The 11,724-nt window shown below is 49.3% G+C and overlaps 1 protein-coding gene across 4 annotated transcripts; it reads left to right on the top strand.

Annotated features, from left to right (window-relative positions):
* The first annotated feature begins 208 nt into the window (after positions 1-208).
* On the top strand, positions 209-9,244 carry cop1 (COP1 E3 ubiquitin ligase). 4 transcript variants are annotated; one of them, XM_035536437.1, is made up of 20 exons: positions 209-998; positions 1,757-1,816; positions 1,921-2,018; positions 2,118-2,182; positions 2,593-2,712; positions 2,812-2,880; positions 2,980-3,039; positions 3,112-3,206; positions 3,822-3,879; positions 4,058-4,172; positions 4,563-4,698; positions 5,160-5,303; positions 5,404-5,512; positions 5,602-5,683; positions 5,792-5,908; positions 6,019-6,136; positions 6,244-6,368; positions 6,667-6,827; positions 8,262-8,306; positions 8,549-9,244. In XM_035536437.1, exons 1-20 carry the CDS (start codon positions 739-741, stop codon positions 8,564-8,566), a joined length of 2,055 nt encoding a protein of 684 aa, XP_035392330.1. In that variant the 5' UTR covers positions 209-738; the 3' UTR covers positions 8,567-9,244. The 4 variants fall into 4 exon arrangements, with proteins under 4 accessions (XP_035392330.1, XP_035392329.1, XP_026867183.2 ...); XM_035536436.1 differs by having other exon boundaries at positions 3,819-3,879; XM_027011382.2 differs by having other exon boundaries at positions 2,118-2,188.
* The last annotated feature ends 2,480 nt before the right edge of the window (positions 9,245-11,724 follow it).

The raw sequence follows: 11,724 nt of genomic DNA, 5'->3' as shown, positions 1-11,724 counted from the left end.
CTTCATGTTGGCCGTTTGAATTCTCGTGTATCTTTATTTCACCCATTAACTTATTTCTAAAGCATAATAAACGGAAACAGCAGCACAACCGCAGCAGCCGTCCGTACATACAGCGGCAGCGTAGCTCCGCGCCGCACGGTGGCGGTGGAGCGGCGGCGCCTCCCTGCAGCCTCCCTGCGAGGGCCTGTTCTTCTGCGCCGTTAACGGTTAAGACCCTCCGGGTTTGTCAACAAACGGCGGCGTCACGGTTCACGCTCGCGACGCGCTCTACGCGGGAGTCCAGGGGAAACGGCTCAACGGAAGCGCGCGCTGACGGTTGTACTTATCCGACAGCTCTGACAGGTCTTTGTGCTTTAGCTTGATAGCCTAAGAAGCTAACCTAGCTAGCTAGCCTAAGACGCTAACCTAACCGGGTGAGCTAGGTTAGCTAGGGTAGGGTCCCCTAGGTTAGCTAGGTTAACTAAGCTATCTAGGTCCCCTAGGTTAGCTAGGTCCCCTAGGTTATCTAGGTCCCTTAGGTTAGCTAGGTTATCTAGGTCCCCTAGCTTAGCCAGGTTAACTAAGCTATCTAGGTCCCCTAGGTTATCTAGGTCCCTTAGGTTAACTAGGTTATCTAGGTCCCCTAGGTTAGCTAGGTTATCTAGCTAGCTTGAGTAGCCGCCCGAATGCGCTCTTGCTGAAGCTCCGCTACCTCAGCCATCCGCTAGGCCTTTAGGGAACTTCTGCAGCGGCTTGAACATGTCCTGCGGTCGGCAGCAGCAGGCCGGCGGCGGGCCAGGGTCTGTCCCCGGGACGAGCTCCGGGGGCCCTACGGGTGCCAGCGGCGGCGGCGGCAGCAGCAGCGGCACCCCGAACGGCAGCAGCCCCGGTAACGGGCTCTCTTCGCGGACACCGGGCCCGGGAGCAGCGGTCTCGTCTGCTGCGAGCCACAGCAGGAAGAGGCCGCTCCACAACGGCCTGATGAGCCCCTACGAGGACAAGAGTAACGACTTCGTTTGGTACGTTAGCGGGACACCACGCGGCCGTGGGGCTTTGTTCGGGGTATCTCACTCACACGTGTGCCTTAACGTCGTTTAATGTCGTTTACACGACACAAGCTCGTTAAACGCTTAGATATGGTGACGTTAGCCGTTAGCCTGATCATAGCTGGACTAGCTTAGCTTAGCTAGTCTGGTCTGGGGGGTTTCAACTAAAACTAATTGGCTAAATAAACGAATATTAGCTAAACTAGTATTTGCTTATGCATTAAGCTAAATTGAATATTGGCTAAATTAATATTAGCGTTATCTGTTCTATGCTTGTTAATTCATGCGGTTTGAAAAGTTTTCGTTCCTCTTCCACCGAGCTGGTCGCGACAGAGTCCAGTTACTCGTTCGGGAAGCCACCAGTATTGGCTAACTACGTCTACCCCGATAAAGCACATTAAAGTCTGAGGTGTTGACGTGAACATATGGGCTAAGGGCTGTCCTACAGGGACTCCAGTTCAGCTCTAGGCTCACTTGTGTTCTTTATGGCTCGTTAAGACCAATACGGTGCTGAAGAGCAGTTAAACCAGTACCGGATCTTCAGTGGTGCTGCTTGGGTTGGCATAAGCAGGGACGTCAGGGTTTGGTGGTAAACAGTGAGGTTCTTCAAGACCAGACATGATTTCTCTTTTTTTAAGATATGCTTCCGTCCTCACAGGCAAAAAAAATGTCGTCACCTCTCTCTCTTTGTATTTTTTGTTTGTTTTTTTTTTTTGTTTTTTTTTCCCCAGCCCCATATGTTTTGAGATGATAGAGGAGGCCCACATGACAAAATGTGGCCACAGTTTCTGGTGAGATTTACAAGTGCATCCATTCACCTTCCCGTGTCTGAAATGCGTAACAGTTTTTAACATGGTTCCTTCCTGTGAAGTTCATTCTCGCGTTCCGTCTCCAGTTACAAATGTATACGACAGAGTTTGGAAGACAGCAACAGGTGTCCAAAATGTAATTACATAATTGACAACGTGGACCAGCTCTACCCCAACTTCCTCGGTGAGTGGTTCCTGGCTCTAAAGTTGCACCTGAACGCTTGCTGTCGTGGGTTGTGCTGAACTCGGTACAGTCGCGTGGGTCTGTGTTGCTGTTTTGCAGTGAATGAACTGATCCTGAAACAGAAGCAGAGGTCGGAGGAGAAGCGACTGAAGAGGGACCACCCTGTAAGCGTGCGTCGACGTTACTCACTCTGCCTCACTGCCTGTGCCTTAATCTATACACCTACACTCCTTTACACCCGTGCATTAACTACATATTACACGCAACATTAGTTCACTGTCTCTTGGCCGCAGTATGTTACAAACACGTGCTGAGAATGTGTGCTTAATGTATATTCTGTTTTGTATATTCCAAAAATGTCCGTTTTCTTTTGAAATCTTATGTGCTACATTAGTTTTTAGTAGCTCTGCGTCATTCCTAGAGTGCGCCGCGGTTACTCTGTGGCATCTGTCAGATGTTGTTGCCTAGTGTCTGTCAACAGCAGAGAGATGCTGGCGGCTAACGGAAGCGTGTGCTCTGCCCCTCTGCCCCGCGGCCAATCACGTTGCTCTGTTTTCATGTGCGGCGCTTGTAGAACGGAACCAAGTGGCAGTTTTTCCAAGACGTTCTTGGCACAGACCAGGAGAACCTGGATTTAGCAAACGTCAACTACATGCTGGAGCTGTTGGTCCAGAAGAAGAAGCAGCTTGAAGCGGTTGGTACTGCAGAACTGTGTGTGTGCATGCGCGTGCGTGTTTGTGCGTGTGTGCGCTCCGCTTCGCCCCGAATGCCACCCTCGGTCCTGTTTCCACAGGAATCACAAGCAGCCCAGCGGCAGATCCTGATGGAGTTCCTGAAGGAAGCCAGAAGGAACAAGAGAGAGGTTACTCCCGTTAATGCATGCTACACCCGTTAGGGCTTGAAATGTGGAAAAGTGACCTGGCAGCTAATGGATGTTGGAATTTATTTTTTTCTTTTGTAGCAACTGGAACAGTTGCAGAAAGAACTCAACTTTCTGGAGGAGGACATAAAGCGTGTAGAGGTAAGACATCCCGTCTGCTTGTTGTGAGGGTCTTTGTGCAGGTTGGTCCTGAGTTCCTTCCACTCTCCGTAGGAGATGACGAGGCTCTACTCACCAGAGAGCGACATGGACCATAATCTGGACAGCACGGTGCCTCAGTTTGGGGAAGAGAACCCTCCTGCCCCCAGGTACCTGGTTTTTCAGCAGAAGAAACGCATATTCCTACAAAGGACTGATTAAATGGGAGCAGAGCTATGTTTTTAAATTTTTTGTTAGAACGCTCAAAAGAACTGTGTGCGCACGTGCGCGTGCATTTTCCTCAGCATAGTAATACATTTTCATTTTTAATTTCATATTTGGAATATAACACTAGGAAGACCTGCGGTAATGAATCGTTTTCCTGCAGAAGTGTGGCCCGTAGGGCTTAATATTACTGCCTGATGTCAATAATATTAAAGTTCTTTCTTCTGCAGTTTCTTTCTCACTGTACAAAACAAGCCAACCTGCTGCAGACTACGTGACTGCAGCCTGTGTATTTATATTCCTTCTTGGAAATGTCCTTACCCTCAAACAAAAAAAAACCTGATTTTGTTTTGTGACATATTTGTTACACAGAATGTGAGATTGTAATATTCATATTGTCCAGAAATCAAGGTTTCGCGGTTGTGATTTACGGCTCCGACGTCTTCGGTTATGCGGTCAGAACCGTTATGGTATGAAGAGAGGAGATGTGTTCTAAATGTGGAAAGAGTCTGGTAGAACATCTTCCTGCTTCTCCTAAATCTTTTCTCTCCCTGCAGCAGCTGTATGATGGAACACACCGAATACATCCAGCCTCCGCAGTTCGGAGGAAGTTCCCAGGTATGAGTAGACTTGTTTTATCTAAAGTTTCAAAACCACTTCAGTTACAATGCTGACAAAGCAAAACAGAGTATTTGTTTGGCTATTCAGATTATAAAAACAAACAAAAAACAACAACCCAAACACAGTTCTGTATAAGATGTGCTGAGTGCTTTTGTGCGTGAAATGTGTCCCTAAGGGCAAGAGGCAGACCTGGTACAACAGCACGCTGGCCTCTCGGCGGAAGAGGCTGACGGCACACTTTGAGGACTTGGAGCAGTGCTACTTCTCCAACCGCATGTCTCGGATCACGGGTACGTTAGTATGCTCTCTCTATACGTCTCACTGTGGGTCGGGCAGCTGTTCTGTGTTTGTGCGGGACAGAGGTTTGCCCGTTCCCTGGGTGACGTGTGGGCAGTGGTGGGCAGTACAGAGTCCTAACTTTTTGATTAGTACGGCCAGATTTATTGGAGGGTTGGAGGTGGTCTGAGTTTTCTCCACTTGCGTTAGGGGTTGGATGAAGTTGAGCAGATTCTGTGTAGGCGAGTATGAGGAACAAGATGAACCCAGTGACTACTGACTACTACTGAAAATGTTCACATTTAACATTAATGCTTCTTAAGGTGCTTAGGTTCAGGACTAGGGTTAACCCGAACCCTGGAATCAGGACTAGGGTTAACCCGAACCCTTGTGTCACTTTCCAGATGACGGCAGGACTGTAAACCAGCTCGACGACTTTATGGAATGTCTCTCCAAATTCACACGTTACAACTCTGTTCGGCCCCTGGCCACTCTGTCCTATGCCAGTGACCTGTACAACGGCTCCAGTATCGTCTCCAGGTACGTGCTCGCTCTCGCCCAGACGCACTCAACCACATGCAGCGCAAAGTGACCCTGCCGTTGTGAAATTTAAGAAATCTGGCCTCATCTCCTGAGTTTGCCAGCAGAGGGAGCTGTGGTATTACCGCGCTGGTGCTGCACGCACTCTGCAGCCGGTGTCCTTAAGTGACCTCCTTATAAGCCAGAGCCTTGCAGTGGGGGGGGGGGGGGGTCTCGGTGGAACTCCTTACCTACAGGTTCTCGGTGCTTTCTCGTGACGGTCGTTTATCTGATGGCGTGACGGGTAACCGAGTCTCCTGGCTTGGCTTCCCTGCGTCCAGGCAATTGTGGTCTGCTGTTGACAGGCTGGTGGGACGCAGGTGCATTTCTGACGCCTGTAACTGCAGGAGACGGTGGCGTGTATGCAGGGCGAAGGAGAACTGCCTTCCTCACCCTGTCTCTTCCGCCCTTCTCCCACGCAGCATAGAGTTTGACCGTGACTGTGATTACTTCGCCATCGCCGGTGTCACCAAGAAAATTAAGGTGTTTGAATACGGTACGGTGATCCAGGATGCTGTGGACATCCATTATCCCGTCAACGAGATGACGTGCAACTCCAAAATTAGGTGAGAAAGCGTCTCCCGGCTCAGAGAGAAATGCTTGTAGCAGGATACACAGACATGCCATTGATGCAAATGGATTCTCTCTCTCTCTTCCTCCCCCCAGCTGTATCAGTTGGAGTAGTTACCATAAGAACCTGCTGGCGAGTAGCGACTATGAAGGGACGGTCATCCTTTGGGATGGGTTCACAGGGCAGCGGTCAAAGGTTTATCAGGTATCTCTGCAGCATAAAGGGGACGTCTCGCCTAGCGCAGGCTCAGCGCCGGCGTGATGTCTCACTCAGTCTCACGACTGTTCTCCTAGGAGCACGAGAAGAGGTGCTGGAGCGTGGACTTCAACCTGATGGACCCCAAACTCTTGGCGTCGGGCTCAGACGATGCAAAAGGTGAGATCAAAGTAGCCCACTCCTGACACGCCCGCGCACACTCACACGCTCACACTCTCGCACGCTCACACGCGATGCGCATCCTTTTTTTTTGGTCTGTTTCCACAGTCAAATTGTGGTCTACCAATCTGGACAACTCGGTGGCCAGCATCGAGGCCAAGGCCAACGTCTGCTGCGTGAAGTTCAGCCCCACGTCTCGCTACCACCTTGCCTTCGGCTGCGCAGGTACCGCACGCACAGCATGACGTTCCGATCACTTCTGATGCAGGTCGAGCCCGTCACTCATTTTCCAGACAGCTCCAGTTTTCCATGCCTTTTGTTTTCCCCTCATCCAGACCACTGTGTCCATTACTATGACCTGAGGAACACCAAACAGCCCATCATGGTCTTCAAAGGTCACCGCAAGGCCGTGTCTTACGCCAAGTTCGTTAACGGCGAAGAGATCGTGTCTGCGTAAGTACGCCGCTCCCCTTTCGCACGGCCGGGTCCGCCTTCCGACGCCTTTCACCTTTTTAAAACGGGCCAACAGACGTCCGATAATGCGTCCGCGTGTCCCTCAGGTCCACAGACAGCCAACTAAAGCTCTGGAACGTCGGCAAACCGCACTGTCTGCGCTCCTTCAAGGGTCACGTCAACGAGAAGAACTTTGTGGGTCTGGCCTCCAACGGTGACTACGTGGCCTGCGGTGAGTGTCGCCGCGCTGCAGCGCCCCCATCTGGACACTTGGCACATCACACGCGCCTCACTGTTCTCCGTTTACGTTCCCGCACGCGAGACTCCCGCTGATGTTCTGATCCGGTTCAGGCAGTGTAATGGCAGCTGAGTGCCAACACGAAGTGGGAACTGTAGTTGTGTATGTGTGTCATAGTCAGCGATAATGAATATATAACACAATAATGTAAATAATATGGAATAAACGTTGCATAAATGGCAGGTACGGTTGCATACGTCCTAAACTTGACTCTGTCCTTTGCTGCAAACAGGAAGTGAAAACAACTCCCTGTATTTGTACTACAAGGGCTTGTCCAAAACGCTGCTCACCTTCAAGTTTGACACGGTCAAGAGTGTCCTGGACAAGGAGAAGAAGGAAGACGACACCAACGAGTTCGTCAGCGCCGTGTGCTGGAGGGCGCTGCCCGATGGGGTGAGCAGAGATCTCGACACGCTCGCAAGCGCGCGCATGCCGTACCACTGTTTGGCTTCCTCTGCTGGTTAGGGTTGGGCTGGCAGAGAGGGAGGCCAAACGTTGCCTCTCGCTCGTCCTGTAAGGTCTCGCACGGCGTGTGCGTGGCCGGCGGCTCAAGAAAACGCCGTAGCGGACCTGGTTCTCTGAAATGATGCGACGGACTGCTTGTCTACAGGCGCGCGCGTCAGAGACGATGTCATCAGAAAGGGGAAGCGCAGTTGGAAATTGACTCGGGGGCCGAAGTAGCTAGCAAACCGTTCCTGAGAATAGATGTGAAGAAGCCGTCTTTGCTTTTAAAGCTACAGTCAGGCTTTTTGCAGCATCTGGCCTGCTCACCTGTTTAGCTTACAAAAAAAAAATCAACTTGCTGAAAGGAGTCATTTTGGAGCAGGAGTTTATCACGTGACTGCACAGCTCACACGGTTGAGTGCAGTTAACGTTTTAGTGGTGATGGGTACTACCTGGATCCCAGTAGAAATGGTCGTATTAACATGGATCATGTTAACGCCATAACAGTAAACATTCTCTCTCTCTCTCGTTGTCCCACTGGTGTCGGTGAGCGGCTGCTGTCTGAGAGCCTGACGGCACTCGCGTCTGAAGTAGGTTTCGTAATTAAAGGACGCACCAAGGCTGCCGACATTTCCCCAAAATTCTCTCATTATTTTATTCATGTCTGTACATTTACTTGTTAGACTGGGACAAGACGGAACATGAAGTACTTCAGTGTAACAAAACGATACCAGATAATCACAGCCGTCCCAGGCATGAAGGGATGTGATTAGCGATCATGTCTCCCTCTTGACTTCAGGCAACCGAACGTTTACATGGTATATTTGGTATTTTTTGACATGATTTGTATATTTGTTTTTCTCTCTTTTCTCTATTTATTTATATATAGTGTGTGTGCATGCGCTTTTTTTTTTTTTTTTTTTTTTTTTTTTTTTTTTTTTATCCTGGCTAACGATTTTTCTCTTCACAACAAAGGCACCACTTGCGTGCAGGACTCGCTTGCTCAGCTGAATTTCTGCTCCCGTGTCTGTCGCGCTCAATTAATTCCCTTTCGCAGCTTTACATAAATTACCCTGACCGGGAAGGAAATGTCTCACACCTTTTGTTTACGTAAAGGCCCGTGAAACCTGCCATCCTTAACGTTCCTTTAAGCAAGAACCTAATAAGGCATGAATGGAGACGTGGAGAGGGAACACCCAGGGAGGGACTGCCCCGCACATATGATGTACGGCGCCCGTCTAACTCACATGTTACTCTAAGGGATGAAGGTTTTTATATAGCGGCAGATTAGGACTTGAGAAGACCCAAAGTCCTGGTTCTGTGTGTGGGGGGGGGGGGGTGTTGTCTGTCTACTGTTGATCCAACTTCTCTCTCTCTACTCAGGAGTCAAATGTGCTGATCGCAGCCAACAGTCAAGGAACCATCAAGGTATGTATGTTAAAATAAATCCAAAATCCAAAATATTTCTCTTCTAAAATTCTTCCAGAAGCCCCTTCCCTGTGTTCTGATGGATCTGTCTCATTTGTCTTCTCAGTAGCCACCTTGAATCAGATGTATAAAGTGTGTGTGTGTGTGTGTGTGTTTGTACATTTGTTGAGAAGGACATGCCCACTGGACATGCCCATGTGTCAGTCAGCGCTTCTGATGCACGTGCTTTGTTCCTGATCCAGGTACTGGAGCTGGTTTGAAGGCGAGCCCAGCCCAGCCCCGCGGTACTGAGCCGTCACCTGGCTTGTTCTCCTTGTCGGAGGAGGCGTGTGGCCCTGCTGAAACTCCGGCTGGCTTGACGCGAATGTTTCCAGTGAGCCATGTCCAAGCACGACAGGCACAGCTGAGAATCTCCCGACTTTCATATCAAACCTGAACTTTGCGGGACGGCCTGGCCGTCCCACACTTCAGTACGAGTGTCGTTTGAGACGGAGTGAGACTAACTGAAACACGAGATGAGCTTTTATGGGACGGATAGGTGATGAACGGGTGCTTTCTTTTCGGAAGCAATCGGTTGAGTAAAAGCGTTAACACGGAGACATTTTAGTAACAGACAAACTCCCAGACCTGTTGTGAACGTTTAGTGGCGGCACATCTAACACACACACACACACACACACACACACACACACACACACACACACACACACACACACACGGAGCCAAAGCACAAACCCGGAACACAACAAAACTGCCTTCTGTTATATAAATGACCAATCCCCACCTCCGCGGTTCAGTCCGTAGTCTTCGTACGCCCTTGTCTTTTGATGCGTTCAGTGTCGGCGGAGCCACAAAAACGGACGTTTTCGGTTTGGCCCATGCAGGTGGCCTCTCTCTCTCTCTCTCTCTCTCTCTCTCTCTCTCTCTCTCTCTCTCTCTCTCTCTCTCTCTCTCTCTCTCTCTCTCTCTCTCTCTCTCTCTCTCTCTCTCTCTCTCTCTCTCTCTCTCTCTCTCTCTCTCTCTCTCTCTCTCTCTCTCTCTCTCTCTCTCTCTCTCTCTCTCTCTCTCTCTCTCTGTGTGTGTGTGTGCGCGTATGTGTGTGTATTATGGGACCTTTTTTCAGTCTGTGTTGGTATTGCTAACATCAAGCCTCAAAACTGCCATGGCTGAATAAGACAATTACTTTCCCATACTTGTGAAATCGAAGACCCACCCCACCCCCCGGCATCTGAGTTTCTCACGCATATGGGTGATTTTCAGCCGCTGGGTGTTAGGACAACAAGCAGTAATTCTCTGTTGGGATAATTTAACAATCACCTATAACACATTGCTGCTCTTTGTATCATTCAGTTCTTGTACAAGTATTATTTATTTTTATAATTTATAGACCATTTCTGGACTTCATGCCGGTGGTAGTTTGTAGGTTTCTGAAGCTTGGATCTCTTCTTCCCACCCCCCAGTGCTTTAGTGATGACTTGTACCCGTTCTCTGATTTTTAACCCACTGGTCTGAATGAATAAATGATTATCTTTGTATGCATCAGATTTGCGTCTTGTTATTACACTCCTGGCCTGGTTTACCTGTGCCGTCCTGTATTGGGAGAAGAAACTTGTTTGATGATCTAAGTTTCAGTCAATACGACAGTATTGTCACACACAATTTCACTTGCCAGACAATGTTGTGCATCTCTCGCGCTCAGATGACAGACATGCACAGCTGTCAGTAAACTATACTCATAAAGGTGGAATATACACAGTAATACCAGGTTAAACATTTGTGGTTTTGCAGTAAATTATAAGAGGTGAAAAAGCTGAAAATTCAAACTTAATTAGCACAACATAAGAGAATTAGTATAAGAAAGCAACATGTTGAGGACTAGTATTAATAAACTGTGTTTTATAAAACACATTCACTCGTGGACATATAGAAAATAAATTTTGCACTTTAGAAATTCACATTGGTTCCTTTTACTGAAAATAATCACACCTATATTATTAAAATACTTCTGTGGCAGTGCAGTCAGATAAAATAAGTTGCTGCGCCATAACGCTGCTCTGCTCTGTGATGTCCTCCGTTTTGTCCTGTTGTTGACCCCTGTGATACCAGCTTCCTCTGTGTGGAAGTGCTTCCTGTGTGAGGGCCCGGGAGAGAGACTCGTCCCCTCGGGCTCCTTTAAAGAGGAGGCACTCCCTCGGTCCTGCAGTCAGCCAGCGTCGTTGGCACTGGGGGTAGAGAACAGAGCTAATGAGAGAGCGAGAGAAGAAGGGGAGTGGGAGAATGAGGGAGCGAGAGAGCTCTCAGTCACTCTCGGATAGCAGGAGACGTTTTGCAGCTCTTGCCATTAAAGTTTCTCTGTGCTGTGAATCACTTTCATGGGATTCCATGTGACCCCATCTGTCCTTCTGACACCTGCCGTGGTGAACTCTTTAACACCGTAACTCATCACCAGTGGATATTTACAAACCACACCAGTACGCATGTAGGACTAACCAGGGCAGCAGTCCTGCTTCATTCTGCGCAGGGTTATAAGTTCTTAGAAGGGGGAACTGGAGGAAATTTTTGTTTTTGCCTTTTTATCCCCCCCACCTCTCCGTTATAGACCATAACTGGATGAATTAGGAGACCAATAGTCTTCCAGGACAGCTGGAGTGCCCTATAGGAGCCAGCGAGAGTGTTGTTGATGGATGAGCAGGCAGGCCAGGCCGTAAAGCCCCACCCCCTCTCCCTCCAACCGGGACAAAAGCCATTTGGGAATCATACAGCTGAACTCATGAATGCTAAGCAATAGTCTAATTTAGGTGCAGTGTTCCAAGAAGCTCCGCACAACAGTTCATAAATTACTGACACGTAAGTTCGTGGTGGCCCGAAAGGAGCCGTGGAGGTGTGTCTGCGTTACCGAGACCGGGAGAGTGACCAATCCGGTCCAGTCAGAGTTGTGTAATTCACTGGATGTTGGCTGCGTTATGAAAAATGTCGGCTCAGTCGTTCGCAGCGACGTGTAGGGGCAGTAGCGAGTCAGGAGTCTTCCGGTTTCCTTGGTTTCTTCTCATTAGCATGCTAAAGGAAGCTCCCTCGTTGGAACTTTATGGGTGACGGCGCAGATCTCTGTGTCGTGTGGACCAGTCTCGGACAGCTCTGTCTCCCTTAAACAAAAAATTAGCTCTAGTCAGCCTCCTGCGCCCAAGAGACGTGACCTTTCCCTGGCAATGGCGCATGATGTCTGTGCTCGGCGATGTGGCTCTGTAGCAGAGCACTTTGTGCACAGTGTGGGGCAGCTTCGGCTCTCAGGCTGGGCCGCGCGTGACGTGCTAACCTCGGTGGATAGCGCCGCTGCTGCTAATCAAAATGTGCTCTGTGCCCACAGGCCACCCGTCTACGTACCCTTGACCCATGTTCTGCTCTGTGACGCCAGAGCTGG

The sequence above is a fragment of the Electrophorus electricus genome, chromosome 18 (assembly GCF_013358815.1).
Source record: "Electrophorus electricus isolate fEleEle1 chromosome 18, fEleEle1.pri, whole genome shotgun sequence".
In the NCBI taxonomy this organism is placed as follows: domain Eukaryota; kingdom Metazoa; phylum Chordata; class Actinopteri; order Gymnotiformes; family Gymnotidae; genus Electrophorus; species Electrophorus electricus.
This window is presented reverse-complemented; position numbering and strand designations above follow the sequence as displayed.